General features: G+C 46.3%; 1 protein-coding gene across 1 annotated transcript in view; it reads right to left on the bottom strand.

The window, feature by feature from the left end:
- Positions 1 to 15,727, bottom strand: part of MAP2K5 (mitogen-activated protein kinase kinase 5) — a 192,327-nt gene extending 176,600 nt beyond the window's left edge. Inside the window, exons 1-3 of the mRNA XM_069766412.1 lie at positions 15,519 to 15,727; positions 11,359 to 11,407; positions 6,874 to 6,941 (exon numbers count right to left, since the gene is read on the bottom strand). Coding sequence (XP_069622513.1) covers positions 6,874 to 6,941; positions 11,359 to 11,407; positions 15,519 to 15,653 — 252 coding nt within the window. The 5' untranslated portion in view covers positions 15,654 to 15,727. The remainder of the gene's footprint in view (positions 1 to 6,873; positions 6,942 to 11,358; positions 11,408 to 15,518) is intronic.
- Between the last annotated feature and the right edge of the window lie 1,303 nt (positions 15,728 to 17,030).

The raw sequence follows: 17,030 nt of genomic DNA, 5'->3' as shown, positions 1-17,030 counted from the left end.
ATTGAACCTTTTCCTATTCTAGAGTAGGTTAATCCAGTTGCTTTCAGGGTTAAGCTTCCTGACCGTTTTAGGATTCCCAACAAACATTTTTCATCAATCTCTCCTTAAGAAAGCACGGAGATCTTTGGTTTCTCAATCCCCTCCTGGTCCTGTCTTGGTCGATAATCAATATGAATATGAAGTTGAACAAATCATTGATTCCAGTAAAGTCCACAATTTCATCCTATATTTAATTCACTGGAAGGATTATGGGCCAGAGAATCAGTCAAGGGTACCTAAGGGGCGCATCCATGCGGATAAACTAATTGCGTAGTTTCATTCTAGGATTTCTGACAAACCAGGTAGTGAAAGTCTAGAGGTCTCTCCTCAAGAAGGGGGTACTTTCAGGCAGCCAGGTTGAGGTCTTACCAGGAGGGATCTGGCACCTTGGATATTGGTAAGTGCCGGAGCGGATCTCCAGTTGACAGAGGGCTGGGCTCTCGTCTCTCTGCGCACAAGTGTACCCCTCATGCTTACGGGCATACCCCGACTCTCTGGCGAGTTGCCTCTCGCAGCTCTCTGGTTCCAAGGGGTGGGCTGTTGACTTGTCCATGTATTCCGTTCCAGGGGACCTACTTCAGGGCATAGTGTGGTAGGGAGGTGGGACACCGTCGCTCCTAGCGCAAAAGCTATTCAGGGGTTCCAGGACACCGGATTCCCTAGCGTCAGCTGTTAACAGGAGACATGAGACGCTATGTCTCCTGCTTTATATATGTGGAGGGAGGTTCCTTTCTCTTTGCCCTCCTCACCTCTGTCTCTCTGGGTAGGAGGTGGAGATTCGGCCTTACCTCAAAGGTAATTATTGAGAGGTATATTTAAACCCACCATATCCCATTGTTTACCGGTGATTATTCAATTGCACTTCCGTGGTACGGTTGGTAGTTCTTTGGTGAGTGTTTATTCGGTTTGTCTCAGGCTCTGGTGTATTATGACTTCTGGTTCCTAGGTCTGTTTTTATGCTCCCTGACCTTCCAAGATTGTTTGTTAGTTTCAGTTCTGCTTTACTGGTATAGGTTATTGGTGCGTTTGACCCAACTGTGGCCAGAGTTTCCAGCCACCCCACTATTGGCACCTGAGAAGGGATTTGCAAAAATCCTCCTCTCTTAAGTGGGTGAAGAGTACCCCAGGACTCAAGGGTGTGCATTAACATGACAGCTTGCACTAAGTGTGGCTGGCATACTGTTGTTGCTGGCCTTCAGTCCTGTCATCTCATCATTATTCCAGTACTATATAAAAGCAGAAAGACCCACAAATAAGCAATGCATCACAAAGGAGGAAACCCAGTTTTGGTGACATCCATGGCTTCCAGACCTCAGGCAGTCATTGCCTGCAACAAAGTATTACAAATTAATATTTTATTTATGGTAAAGTTAATTTGTCCAATTACTTTTGAGCCCCTGTGAAATAAGGAGGCTTCGTAGAAAAGTGGTCACAATTCATAAATATTTCACAAGATATTTTTTTTCAACTAGTTTAGTTAAACACAAAAGTCTACACTTCAATTGCATCTCAGTTACTTCATTTTACATAAAAAAAAATTGTGGAATTCAGATTACAACTCACGAAAATTCGCCACTGTCCAAATATTTCTGGAAATAAATGTATAATGTTAAAGAGATCCAAATGTTTCATGTTGAATTGGAAATATGATCAAATAGTAGCTACAGAGCAAAATAAAACTTTTTTTTTGGAGTTTGTATGTTCTCCCCGTGTTTGCATGGGTTTCCTCCGGGTTCTCCGGTTTCCTCCCACATTTCAAAGACATACTGATAGGGAATTTAGATTGTGAGCCCCAATGGGGACAGTGATGATAATGTGTGCAAAACTGTAAAGCGCTGTGGAGTATGTTAGCGCTATATAAAAATAAAGATTATTATTATTTGACTCTCCATTTGGTAGATAATAGCAATAAAATTATTTGGCACCTAATGAGTCTCGTTTTTTTAAGTCCAACTGGGTGTTATCACAGAGTTTTTACTGGAGGCATGTACTTCCTCCCCTGTATGATATTGCACGATCATAATACACGCAAAATAAATAAATGTGAATAAAAAAAAACATGTAAAATTGCAATAATTTTCTGGGAGAAATACTTCATTTTCTGGAGCAATTTTATATATATATATATATATATATATATATATATATATATATATATATATATATATATATATATATATATATATATATATATATATATATATATACACACACACACACACATACAGGGTGGAGCGCGGTAATTTGCTTTTTTGCACTGCATGCTGTGGCGGCACTGTTGGTCGAAGAGAGGGGAGAGTGGGTGTGGCTTACAGTGGCTGATGGGAGATTTGTATTCCTCTGCCTTTCAGTTGCCATCATGCAGTGGACACGTGAGGAGAGGTCATTTTGTGTTGAAGCGTATTTTTCAAATGCCCACTTGATCATTGCAGTGCAGCGTGCTTTTCGTTTACAATTCGCTGTTCCTCCACGCGGACGTGTTCCTGGACGGCAATCAATTGTAAATTGGGTGAATGCATTCAGAACAGCAGGGAATGTGTCATGTGTACAAAGGGGACCTGAGAGAAGGATTACAACACCACAAAACATCGAGAGAGTTAGAGCAGCAGTACTGCAATCTCCGAAACGCTCTGCTCGGAAGCAATCATTTGCTCTTGGCATTTCAAGACGTTCTCTCCACCGGATTCTTCATGATGAACTGAATTTTCACCCGTATAAAATGTGCGTGGTCCAACATTTGTCAGCATGGGACTATTTGACACGGCGGACCTCTTGTGAAGACATGTTAGCAACGATACCCCGTGACGCAATTGTGTTTTTTTCTGATGAGGCACATTTTCACCTCAGTGGGTGTGTAAACAAACAAAATATGCGTTACTGGAGTGAAACAAACCCCAGAGAAGTTCACGAGAGACCTCTGCATTCGGACCGCGTCACTGTGTGGTGCGCCATATCACGAGTAGGCATCATTGGTCCTTACTTTTTTCAGGATAATGGTCGTGCCATAACTGTGAACTCCGAACGGTACTTGTCTATGATACAGGATTATTTTCAGCCGGCTCTTGAGGCAATGGAACTAGAGGATACATGGTTCCAACAGGATGGTGCCACTGCACACACAGCGAGGGTTACCATGAATTGTTTGAGGCAAATGTTTCCTGGACGGCTTATCTCTTTGAGGGGAGATGTGAACTGGCCAGCACGCTCACCAGATTTAGCCCCATGCGATTTTTTCCTTTGGGGTTACCTGAAGTCTAAGGTGTATATCAACCGTCCCAACACCTTGGAAGACCTAAGGAACAATATTGAAGCTGAAATTGGCAGAATACCAGTGGACATGCTTGTTAGAGTTCATGAAAACTTCAGAAAACGTATGCAGCAGTGTGTGGATAGCGAAGGTCGACATTTGCCAGATACACTATTTAAAACCATGTAATTTAAAAATTCCATTACTGTTCAGTATAATTAAAATATACAATAAATTTTTCTAATGATCATAATTTTTTTATTTCATTCCCAAATGAGCAAATTACCGCACTCCACCCTATATCTATATATATATATATATATATATATATATATATATATATATATATATATATATATATATATATATATATATATATATATATATATATATATACACACATATATATATATATATATATATAATTAAGGGGATTAGTGGTCTCTCAGGACCAAAGATGAATTGAGCAAATGTATTCCCTACCTATTCCATTGGTAGATAAAACTTACACTTTGTGTTACAGCTCAACTCCATTGAAGTGAATAGGTCTAAGCTGTAATTCTACAAAGTACCTGTACGCAGTTGTGGTGCAGTTTGCGATCATTAAGGGTACAAAACGGCACCTGAAAAAGTAAGTGAACCATCTTCCCTGAGTTTCTTACGGTTTTCGAGAATTATAATAAAACTTGAAGATATACACTGGAGTGACAGTGTGCTGTTAAAGGGACTCTGTCACCTGAATTTGGCGGGACTGGTTTTGGGTCATATGGGCGGAGTTTTCAGGTGTTTGATTCACCCTTTCCTTACCCGCTGGCTGCATGCTGGCTGCAATATTGGATTGAAGTTCATTGTCTGTCCTCCATAGTACACACCTGCGCAAAGCAATCTTGCCTTGTGCAGGCATGTACTACGGAGGACAGAGAATGAACTTCAATCCAATATTGCAGCCAGCATGCAGCCAGCGGGTAAGGAAAGGGTGAATCAAACACCCAAAAACTCCGCCCATATGACCCAAAACCAGTCCCGCCAAATTCAGGTGACAGGTTCCCTTTAATATACTATTAGTTTGCCATTCTGGCAGTGCCTGGCGCCTCTGTGCATCAGTAGCGGTGAGCGGGGCCATCATTTGTCATCTCTGCTGCCTCCAGAGCACAGTACACCATGAGGTTTACCCTACCGATGGAACGCTCTTAGGGTGGCTATATTAAACAATCGCTCATTTGGTGAAATTTAACAATGAACGACAGTTTCGATAACAGACAGTCACCACCTGGAAAGAATTCAATCATCTTTAAAGCTTTCATTTAATGGTAATTAGTACTTGACTGTATATGGTGCATGAAAGGGAAGTTGGGTGGAAATAGCGGTCAGTGAGAGGAGCACTCAGCCGAGACTTCTCGGTGTATGGCCAATGCCGCCCACTTCATACTGCCGGCACAGGGAACTGCAGACTCAGCATCTTAATCATGATGTCTGGTCTCGCTCAGCTTATAGCATGTGTGGATACACTTCACAAGTAGACTTAAGTTAGTGCAATCCCACCGGAATGAGAAGAAGTAGAGGCAGCTGACAGCCTGGAGGGGGTTAATTACCAATGAGGCGTAACTTTAAGTACTGCATAAAAAAAGCTAAGAAATTGATAGTTCATTTATCCGGCACGATACCTAATGCACAAGTCATTAAGAGAGATTATTCCTAATGTGCTGTTCACATTAAAAAACATCAAGCGAGACCCTCAACCTCCAAGTCATAAGAGATCATTTGTATCTCCAGGACCTGACAAGTAGCTGGAAGACAGACGGCTAGGGATGACTACACAGACACAGGTAAGTGCTAGACGGAGGATTACAGTGCTGAACAAGGGCTCCGACAGCGGAGTTACGCATTGTGTCCTGTCCTATGGAGTCTCTGCAGTGGGAGAGATCTGTACAAGAGCATTATCTACCACCCGGAAAAGCGGAGGCCCCACACCTGCGCTAACACAGGATTGGGCCTGTCAAGGTCCCTGTGCCATTGGGGAAAGAGTCAGGAGGTCCCAGTATTCATACAATTGCTATACAATCCAGCCAAAACTGATCGGAGCGCGCGGGGGGGGGGTTGGATCGGAGTGCGGGGGGGAGGGGGGAATCGGAGCACGGGGGGGGGGGGTGGATCGGAGTGCAGGGGGGTTGGATCAGAGCACGGGGGGGGGGGGGTGATTGGAGCACGGGGGTGAGCGGACAAGAGCACGGGGGGAGCGGAGCACAGGACGGAGGGGAGCCGGAGCAGTGTACCGGACAGATCGGTGGCTTGGGGGGGAATCGGTGGGGTGGGGGCACATGTTATATGTAATGTATGTTTTATGTGTGTTTGTGTTTTTAACCCATTGTAGTCAGTCGCCTGACGATGGGACAACTCTCCCATCATCACATTTCGATGGGTGAAGTAGTCCCACCCGACGAATGACTACAATGAGTCACTACTGACAGAGAGACAGACACACAGACCGACACACACACACACACACACACAGACAGACCGACACACACACACAGACACTACATACCATTTCCACCATGCGCTTCACATCGATCCCCATCCGACGGTACGACTCCATTTTCACTACACTCCGCCCACACACTTTCTCCACATCACTGACGCCACTCCCGTCTGCTGCGGTTTTGACACCCAAATCCGCATAAAATCTGCAGATGGTTTTTACATCTGCAGTTTTTATGCGGATTTGACCCACAAAATGGGAGCCTATGGGTGCAAAAACGCTGCAGAACTGCACAAAAGAAGTGACATGCACTTCTTTGAAATCTGCAGCGTTTCTGCACGGATTTTTCTGCACCATGTGCACAGCTTTTTTTTTTTTCCTATTGATTTTCATTGAATTGTAACTCACAGTGCAGTTCTGCAGCGTTTCTGCTGCAGAAAAAAACGCTGCAGAACTGCACTAAATCTGCATCGTGTGCACATACCCTTAGAGTGGTTTTCCGCCTATACATACATTCCTACACTGCCTCCATCTCACTGCTGAATCCTGACAGTGTCCAATATGCACACTCTCAGGATTCCTGCCTGTTGCCTACGCGAGAGGATGTCACATGACCACTCAAGCAATTTGCGTTCTTGCGGTCATGTATGGACTAGCAATTTTTCCTGCTTCTCTGAATGAAAATTTAAGAGATAAGAGGATGAGAAGCTAGATGGCACACCACCACAACTATGCACGTCGCATGCGAGTGGGCAGGTGACGACCTCTCACCAAGGCAACATGGAGGAATCCTGAGAGTGTGCATATTGGCAATCTGTAAGGAGATAGGGGCATTGCAGAAATAGAGGTTTAGTCCCGAAAATCCCTTTAAGAATTATTCCCACTTTAAAATGATGGCTTTTCACTTTGTATGCTCAATACATTATGAATGGCGCAAGACCCTCACTGTTTTCAAGAATAAAAGGGGCCACAGTGATGGTGAAGTGCTGCATCGGCTCCATGTTTTCTTTGCAGAGCGAGGGGCTGGGGCGCAGCAGTGCAGGAAAAACAGAGGGGATGAGAAAATTAACATAAATTATAAAACACTTATATAGGACGTAGGACTTACATAGGACAACATGGCCTTCATCTCCTCATCACTCCTGACAGTAATCCGGTCACCGTCTTCATCTTCATCTACAAGATTACAAATACAAAAGAACAGAAATTTAAGAAATAAAAACAAAAAACAACAACACATTTTTATCACAATTATGAACCTGTCTGTATACCCACATGGCCAAAAAGCATGACCATGGCCCACTCTACTCCAACAGTGACGATACCCTGGATTCTGCAGTTGGGGGTCGGAAGAAGACACAGCTATTTTGAGCAAGAGTCAAGATGTCCTTAAACACCTAGGATTACTAAACGATCCAACCACAATTATTGAACATATGGACAACTTTTTTTCCTTCTTATTTTATATGGCAAGCTTTAAGGAGTATTCCCATTTTTTAAAGTGATCATTACAAGAATGAAAGAACGAGCGTCAAATAGTTTTGTGGGTCGAAAAATTGTGGAGATAACGTCAAAAACCTTTATTTAGTTTTGCTGGGAGCAGAACATCAAGAGAAGCCTGTAGGAAAATGGGTGCCTGCCAAACCAACAGTAATAGCAGTGAAGAAGAGAAAATGGGAGTAGTTGGTCATCGTTTATCCACTGAATTGATCTCTAGGTACAAGAAGAACTTTATTAAAGGTACAACGAGGCATTTCGGAGGCTAACCGACTCTTCATCAGGTATAAAAAGGGAATTTACGCAACTTACTTACCTGACGAAGACGACAATTAGTCTCTGAAACGCGCTGTTGTCCTGAAGCTTCAAGAAAGTTCTTCTTGTACCCGAAGATCAGTCAGTGGACTGAGTGCAGACCAACTACTCCCATTTTCTCAGCTTCACTCCATTTTATAGTGATGGCATACCACACCCAGCATGCAGGGAACTGCAGCAGGTCATCATTCAAATAAATAGGGTCAGCCGCATTTCCCAGCAGGGCACTATAGCCCCAACGCTCTCATGATCTGTGGGGATCCCAGAAGTCATACCCTCACTCATCAAACAATGATGGCATACGCCAATGCATTTCAATATGGGAAGACCCTTTATGACTGCAGCTACAAGCTGTATGAACAAAACTTCCAGAGAAAAGTAGAGGCACATTAGTGGTTCTCTGCTTCTACACGTAGTGATCGCACTCTGTCCCATTCACTTCATTGGGAAACCTGCAATTAAACTCCCATGTAATGCCCAATTCTGATGACGGAGAAACTCAACAGCATAGTTAGCCCTAGCTGGAAATGAAGTCCAACTTTGGGACCAGGTACTATTTCTCACAGTTCTAGCACATGCTACCACCTTTGAGTTATAGAAAGTTATGAGGACTACAGCCCATGCTAACATCACACTATGTACAGAAACTGAAAAAAGAATTAAAAAAACAAACACTATTCACTAACTGAAAAGAATCCTGCAAGTACGAGAGGCATCCTAATCCAAAGCACACTAGCTGTGCAAAGCGTCGGCAGTGAAGAGACCCCAGTGCGATCACAGCTTTTCGATACAGAGAGCTGCACAACCAATTTCTTTTTAAGGTTTTAGTCTCCACCAAAGATTTCTATGAGCTGCTCAGGAGGTCACCTAATGAGGCCCAGGACATAGAAAACGAAGGGATGCAGTAAAAACTTAACTGACAACTCTCCCGCTGTAAATATTCACATTGAACAAGCGCTACCTGATAGAGAGGGACGCGTCGAAGCGCAGATCTCATCATGTGATATAGTATACAGGTAGTATACAGGCGCTTCACTCTCCCACCCTGCACCATACATTACCATCAGTCTACTGCCAATGGTGAGTGTCACGTACAGAAACTAGTGCAGACGGCGAGTGGAGCATCCAAATCCTTACCTTCATTATTAACAAGAATTTCTCCAAAACAGTCCTTATTTATGTGGCTTATTCGAATATTTGGATATTAAAAAAAATTGACACTCGGAAGAAAGAAAAAAAAAAAAAAAAAAAAAAAAAAAAAAAAAAAATCGGCATTGGTTCGTGGGCAAGCTGCAGATCTTATGATTTCCAGAAAATCCGACCAGCTGCAGATGTCCCCCAATATAACGTGCTTGGGGAAGTGGAAGGATGAAATGGGTTTACACAAGTTAATTACAATGTGACGGCTTTTGGACGGGTGTTTGCTGGATTGGGAACTGCTAAGTTCTGATGGTATACAGTCCCAATAAAAATCCTCTAAAAGCCTTAGCATAGGGCCTGAGGTGACTGGGTCCTAATTCGTCACTGCAGAGGAAAAAGCTAAAATTCTGTTTACCAGCAGCTGCCACTAGAGGGAGCTAAATGCATACTTTTTTATATATAGAATCCCAACTAAATTTTATTGGGGGTAACTCAAAGGAATTCTATAGGAAATGAAAAACAACAAATAATTGAAATTGTGATAAAACATAAAAATAACCAGTTCAGACCCTATATTGGTTAAAAGGTTGCACCATGCTACGAGGAGAATAAAAAGCTAAAAAAACTAACAGTTTGGAGGGCTTCATTCTTTTTTTTTGCAAGTTCAGACAATATCTGGTGGTCTTCTGCCATCACTGTTTAATTCCTTGCATCTACGTAGTCACATACATCGACGTAACAGCTGCAGCCAATCACATTTCACGTAATCACTACAGGGAAGTAAACAAGAGATGGGAGGCAGGATTTCCTCACCTAAATATATAAAAAAGGAGAGATGTGAATTGTTAAAGGGTTATCCCAATGTCTATCTTTCATGGACAAGTTTTCAATAACTGCTTGTAGTTCCCGACCACCCAAGGCGGAGATACAAAACAGGAAAATGCACCTGCGCTGCACTGTTTGCATAACTCCCACAGAAGTATATGGGAATTATAGGAAAAACCTCACATTCATTTCTATGGCAGTGACGAAGATTGCATAGGGCAGCATTATATAACTATACATATACTGTACATACCAATTTACAATACATTCAGTTATACAAGATGATTTCTCCCCTTTGGGGACAGGCTCCAATGATTTCTATATTCCCTGCACCCATGCAGGGAATATGTTGCCCTTTAAGCTGATATAGTAGCACAGTGGATTGAGTTGGTATAAATAGCTGTCTGGTGGGTGGCTGTATTAAAGGGGGTCAGTCAGCCCACGTTTTGCCAAGTATTCAAAGGGGTCGGATAAGGCTTTAAAGAAGGCGATTAATTTTATTGTTATAATTAAATGATTACAGAAAATAGGAAATAGTGTGATTTTGCGTATACTTTTGCATAATATAAATCACAAAGGTAAAGTACTTACATTGCACACTACACAGGAAAAACTTCACCAGGAGTAGCACATCATCTGTCCGGGAACATCAGCTGTGAGAAGCAGAACAGCGAAGACAGAGAAATTCCTGGGATCCACACTGTGGCGTCACGGGCGTCCCCTTATTAGTCCACAGGTTAACAGGGCTTCTGTCTTAGCTGAAGTCTTCCCCAACTTATATCTTGTTTAGAAACAAATGCTTGCGTAACCAAGTATTACACAAGCCCTACCAAGTTCTATTTGTCCAGTATATTATCCTTCTGGCGGAGTAGCCAACTCTTCAAACGTCAATCAACATCGGACAAATACATCACCAGATAAAATATGCAAAAGGCTCTCCTGGTACCAAATGTTTACCATACTATAAACACAACATTCCTCACTAAACTTGGATTACAAAACTATGCAGTAATTGGATGATACTATAAACATATGCTTTCTATGCGGTCCAGGTGTTGGGAAAATTACAGAAAATACAAGTCTAACATAAGCTGAACTGTCACTGTCTAATATCTCAAAGGTTCCTTAAAGACTGGCTACCAATATGGATTCCCGATGGCCATTAACATGTTAGAACTACAGCCCAATGGCTGACTCCGTTCTGCAGAAACGGAAGTTTAATCCGACATGCTAATTAGGCTACTCTGTGCACTCTGGGTGTGGCTACAAGGCCCAACGCAACCTTCTGCTCACTGGTTTTGAATGTCCCTGTCTCCCTCACTGGTGATTGACAGCTTTGGTTGCCTGGAGCGAGCACTGTCTACAGAGAAAGCTCAGATAATCCAGCTCTGTCAATAACCCGTGAGGAAGGCAGTGTGTGCAAAACCAATGTTAGGAGTGGTGCACTGAGCCTCTTAGTCACACCCAGGGTGCCCCCAGTTTCCCAATTAGCATGTATGATTAAACTTCGGTTTCTGCAGAACAGAGACAGCGATTACAACACTAAAGGTGCGATTTTTCTAGGGGCTGTATCCCCTACAAAAAAAATGAACCTATTACATACTGACAGTTGAGGCTGATAGCTCTGGTTTTACCAGGAGTCTTTTATAAAAATTTCTATAAAGTTGTTTTATTTTGCTTTACTCATTATATTATTAATGTTCTTACTTATGACTGTTGAGTTTGAAACTGTTTAACTGTAAAGCGCTGCGGAATACGTTGCCGCTATATAAATAACGATTGTTATTATTAAAGATGATAATAATAATTGCCTCACATTCAAATGCGGTCGTTGTAGCATCCGGGAGAACCTGGCCGATCACATCCTAGAGAGAGTGAAACAAAAAAAAATACTGAATCAGCAAGTCGGACTGAAGAACGTGCGCTTTACCTCCTCTAGAGTCCTGATCACCACTCCTGGCATGTATGTTCTAATAAATACTTGGGTACACCATGAAAGAGCAAATCTGGGACAGATTATCTTAGATCTCTGCATGACATTATTCCTCCAGGAAATATACAAAATTGACACTCCCATTGTTAGCAGAGTATTTGGACGGAATCAATGTGTAAGGGTATGTTTCCACGTGCAGGAAACACTGCATGTTTGACGCTGCATAGAGATGCAGCGTCAAACACACAGCGTCCAGATGTTACAGCATAGTGGAGGGGATTTTATGAAATCCCGTCTCCACTATGCGTGGTAACACGCACGCGGCGGCCCTGCGACTCCGGACATGCGGCGCGTCTTTTAAGATCGCAGCATGTCGATATACCTTGCGGCGACGCTGCATCGCCGCAAGGTATAACAAAGGGCCCTATGCATGGGGTGCGATGAACCCAGATGTGTGCTATGAACACATCTGGCATCATCGCGTCCCAGAAGGGGGCGGAGCTTAGCGCAGAGCGGGTTTGCCGCTCCGACGAAACCGCCGGCCATCCTGATCGTGGACACATACCCTAAATGGACAAGTCCTTTGCTGGATGACTACTAATCCCCCACAGAAGTGGTCGCCCAGCATTTCCAAAGTTCTCAACATGTCCACACTGGCCATCAGACAAAACCTTAGAAAAAAACAAAATGAACTTACACCCTGCGGTGAGTAAAAAGCAATGGAAATAACAGAGGGCACTTAGTACTAGAGGTTAGCACCATCCCGACTGGGTAGCGGGACGGCTTTTACACTTTTTTGATCCAAAACAGAATTGACTAAGTACCATATGTTATTTATATGCACTATTGCTTTTTATTTCCCTATAGCAGGGTATCTGTTCTCTTTTGTTTCTATCTTAGTTTTTTTCTTAATTCTGAACAGTATAACTTAAAATGTGTTCACATATCCGTATGGGGGTCCCTTTGTTGGAATTCATGGCCAAACTGAACCTGTTTTCTAACTGATGCTAATGGAGCAGAGGACCCCACTGATTATAAGGTACGTCTGGGTGACCTTATGTGTCAGTTTTTATAACAGTAGAAACAGTTCTCTGTGCTGAGATTTTTCTTCAGTTCTAAGAAATGCTCATAATAGAGATTGGGATAATCACCAGAGTCCTCTGTGTCAGTATGCAACAAATATGTTTTTGGTGTGAATTCTATCTGTTCTTAAAATGAGACAGAAAAACGGAACTCCTGAACAGAAATGTGACCGGAGCCATAGTGGGCATTGAGCGACCTCTTCTATGCCTCACATCATGGTCTGAGTGAGGGCTGTGATGCACGGACCTGCCGCAGGGCTCCTGACCCAAACTCCACCGTGTCATATGTGTCCATAAGGCGATCAGTTCTGGTCAGGAGACCCATAACCGGTCCGTGCACAGCAGTCCATGAAACACGGCTTTGGGTTTGGCAAAATGAGCCACATTTCTACCAGATATTAGGTGGCGTGTTCAGGAAGTGGCACAATAGTGAGTGGCATCAGCACCGCATCTAGAGAACGCTGGCACAACACTGGGTACATGACATCTTCTCCACAATCGGCTGGGACGCATTTTCTTTATTTAAACCCTGATATACCGACACGTCAGAGTCAGGACTCACATGTATGGTGCGGTCTCAGGATCTGTGCCTGCTCTGCACCCGGCAAGTGTCACACAGCAGTGCCGTTCTCTGCATTCACATACCACTGTAAATCATTTTGGCATACAGTGACCCCCAATCACCCGACTTGTGATGTTCGGTTACCATGGCAGCCAGGGACCCACTGAAGCGCCCCCCCTCCTCCGATCACTGCCATCCTGGTCCTCCTATAAAGCTCAGCCTGAGAGCTTCACAAAGGAACGATGATTGCACGGTAGTATGGTGGTACACAGTTTTGGTGCCGTAACTATAAGAATATGCGGCCACAAGCTATCTATCTATATAATACTAAAAGCAAGATTTCCAGCTCCAGGACATAAATATACAAATATTGTATCTTTACTCCATAATTTAAAATAGCAAAGGCGGCGCTGAGAGATTTCCTGATGTATGGGGGACATTGCGGGGGCTGGCACTGGCGTGAAGGGCTCTCTGGCTGGCGTGGAGGGCTCTCTGGCCGGCGTGGAGGGCTCTCTGGCCGGCGTGGAGGGCTCTCTGGCCGGCGTGGAGGGCTCTCTGGCCGGCGTGGAGGGCTCTCTGGCCGGCGTGGAGGGCTCTCTGGCCGGCGTGGAGGGCTCTCTGGCCGGCGTGGAGGGCTCTCTGGCCGGCGTGGAGGGCTCTCTGGCCGGCGTGGAGGGCTCTCTGGCCGGCGTGGAGGGCTCTCTGGCCGGCGTGGAGGGCTCTCTGGCCGGCGTGGAGGGCTCTCTGGCCGGCGTGGAGGGCTCTCTGGCCGGCGTGGAGGGCTCTCTGGCCGGCGTGGAGGGCTCTCTGGCCGGCGTGGAGGGCTCTCTGGCCGGCGTGGAGGGCTCTCTGGCCGGCGTGGAGGGCTCTCTGGCCGGCGTGGAGGGCTCTCTGGCCGGCGTGGAGGGCTCTCTGGCCGGCGTGGAGGGCTCTCTGGCCGGCGTGGAGGGCTCTCTGGCCGGCGTGGAGGGCTCTCTGGCCGGCGTGGAGGGCTCTCTGGCCGGCGTGGAGGGCTCTCTGGCCGGCGTGGAGGGCTCTCTGGCCGGCGTGGAGGGCTCTCTGGCCGGCGTGGAGGGCTCTCTGGCCGGCGTGGAGGGCTCTCTGGCCGGCGTGGAGGGCTCTCTGGCCGGCGTGGAGGGCTCTCTGGCCGGCGTGGAGGGCTCTCTGGCCGGCGTGGAGGGCTCTCTGGCCGGCGTGGAGGGCTCTCTGGCCGGCGTGGAGGGCTCTCTGGCCGGCGTGGAGGGCTCTCTGGCCGGCGTGGAGGGCTCTCTGGCCGGCGTGGAGGGCTCTCTGGCCGGCGTGGAGGGCTCTCTGGCCGGCGTGGAGGGCTCTCTGGCCGGCGTGGAGGGCTCTCTGGCCGGCGTGGAGGGCTCTCTGGCCGGCGTGGAGGGCTCTCTGGCCGGCGTGGAGGGCTCTCTGGCCGGCGTGGAGGGCTCTCTGGCCGGCGTGGAGGGCTCTCTGGCCGGCGTGGAGGGCTCTCTGGCCGGCGTGGAGGGCTCTCTGGCCGGCGTGGAGGGCTCTCTGGCCGGCGTGGAGGGCTCTCTGGCCGGCGTGGAGGGCTCTCTGGCCGGCGTGGAGGGCTCTATGGCCGGCGTGGAGGGCTCTATGGCCGGCGTGGAGGGCTCTATGGCCGGCGTGGAGGGCTCTATGGCCGGCGTGGAGGGCTCTATGGCCGGCGTGAAGGGCTCTATGGCCGGCGTGAAGGGCTCTATGGCCGGCGTGAAGGGCTCTATGACCGGCGTGAAGGGCTCTATGACCGGCGTGAAGGGCTCTATGACCGGCGTGAAGGGCTCTATGACCGGCGTGAAGGGCTCTATGACTGGCGTGAAGGGCTCTATGACTGGCGTGAAGGGCTCTCTGACTGGCGTGAAGGGCTCTCTGACTGGCGTGAAGGGCTCTCTGACTGACGTGAAGGGCTCTATGACTGACGTGAAGGGCTCTATGACTGGCGTCAAGGGCTCTATGACTGGCGTGAAGGGCTCTATGGCTGGCGTGAAGGGCTCTATGGCTGGCGTGAAGGGCTCTATGACTGGCGTGAAGGGCTCTATGACTGGCGTGAAGGGCTCTATGACTGGCGTGAAGGGCTCTCTGACTGGCGTGAAGGGCTCTATGACTGACGTGAAGGGCTCTATGACTGACGTGAAGGGCTCTATGACTGGCGTCAAGGGCTCTATGACTGGCGTGAAGGGCTCTATGGCTGGCGTGAAGGGCTCTATGACTGACGTGAAGGGCTCTATGACAGGTAGAAGCCCCCTGTAGTGTGGACAGTGCCCGGAGAGGGGAGGAGGCTTTAACATACAGAGCAGCTAATGGCAGAGATGCCCGGACCTCCAGCAGGGTGTGACGTCACTGTGACGGAAGCAGGGACACCCGTGTCAGTCCCTTGGGGCCTTCCTTACCAGGATGTCCCGAAACAGCAGCTGTGTAGCCGGCTGCACAGTCCAGTCCACGGCGCCTCCATCAGGGATGCAGATCCGGATGACTAAGGCCTGGCTGTCCATGTCCTGAGGGTGCTCGTAGCCAAGTAGCAGCATCCCGGCCCGGGCCGGGTTACATCGTACGGGGGCTCACAGGGAACAGTGTGACTGGCGGAACCAAAGCGTTGTGCGCCGGAAGATCGGGGAAGAAAAGGGCAACGGACATGCCGCCATATTTAAAGAGGGAAACTGGTGATTAGCCCGTACTTGCGACATATTTGTCAGTGGCACCGAGCAGTCAGCTGTTCAGTCAGCCTTCAGTAAGAACATGTCACATTCGTCTTGAGGAACAGGGAAATACTATTTCCATCACCCGACGCTATTAAAATGGAGTTCTCGAAGAGAAACCTATTGGGCTCTTGCTGTTCAGTTGTTTCGGTCCGGGTCGCCTGTCACCCAGCTAGTTCTCAACCCCCAAAGAAATAGATCTCTGCAATATGCTCGCAATTTTAGAGAGTTAGGTTTTGATAACAGCACAGGAATAGAAGTGTCACCTTTTTGGCAAGGATTCCAATAAGACTGCAAAAAAAAAAATTCAAATTACATTAGGTCTGAAAATATCAGAGCAAAAAAACGCCTGGATTTCAGAAGAGGATTTCTCTAAAAAGCCGCAAAGGATAATTCTCCCTAAAGACTTCAGATCTTCAAAACTCCAAGCAAGAAGTCCGATGTCCGCGCCTCAGACGTATCCTGCGAGAAAGGCGAAAGAGACTTTAGAATAGACGTCAATTGGAAGGAAAAACAAAAAGAACAGAAGAAGCGTTTTCCTCATTGCTTAATGAATTACATCAAATGTCAAAAATTTGTTCATAAAAACACTAAAAATTACCCAAAAACATTAACGTAGCAAAGCACGACCTAAAACACCAGGGACCAGCAGCGATTCCTGAAGTATCTTACTTTCAAGAAAATGAAGTTTTTTACTGCCAGTGTGAACATACCACAAATCTGAGGTTTTCTTTTAAGGTGGCCAAAATGACGAGTCAGTCATGCAGGGAAAGGTGGGACAATTAGAGTAAGGGAGACAGGGCCTTGGAGAGTGCTTTGACACCCCTAGAGCACTTAAAGGGTTGTTATTGGATAGCACTTATGCAGTTTACTGCTTATTACAATTTGAAGTCATTCTTGAGATATTAACAATTTTGTTTGTTTATTGATTGTTGCCTAAGAGACCGACCACCGCTGCTGTCTAGCTTGTAAGCGCTGCGCTGAAGCTGTCCAGGGTTAGGAGCTAACAGTGCGATCTAGCAATCAGCTTCACCACAGTGCTTACTAGCTGAATAGAAAAGATCCTGTAAGCATTGTACATGTTCTGCTGCCTGACAGTGTTAATATCTCAATAATGCCTGAAAATTTTAATAAACAGTAAATGAGAAAATTGCTTGCATTTACAAGCACTATCCGACAATACCCATTTATGAAGAAGGAAATAAC

Source organism: Ranitomeya imitator, chromosome 4, assembly GCF_032444005.1.
Source record: "Ranitomeya imitator isolate aRanImi1 chromosome 4, aRanImi1.pri, whole genome shotgun sequence".
In the NCBI taxonomy this organism is placed as follows: domain Eukaryota; kingdom Metazoa; phylum Chordata; class Amphibia; order Anura; family Dendrobatidae; genus Ranitomeya; species Ranitomeya imitator.
The sequence above is the reverse complement of the archived record's forward strand: the minus strand, read 5'-3'. Positions and strand labels throughout refer to the sequence as shown.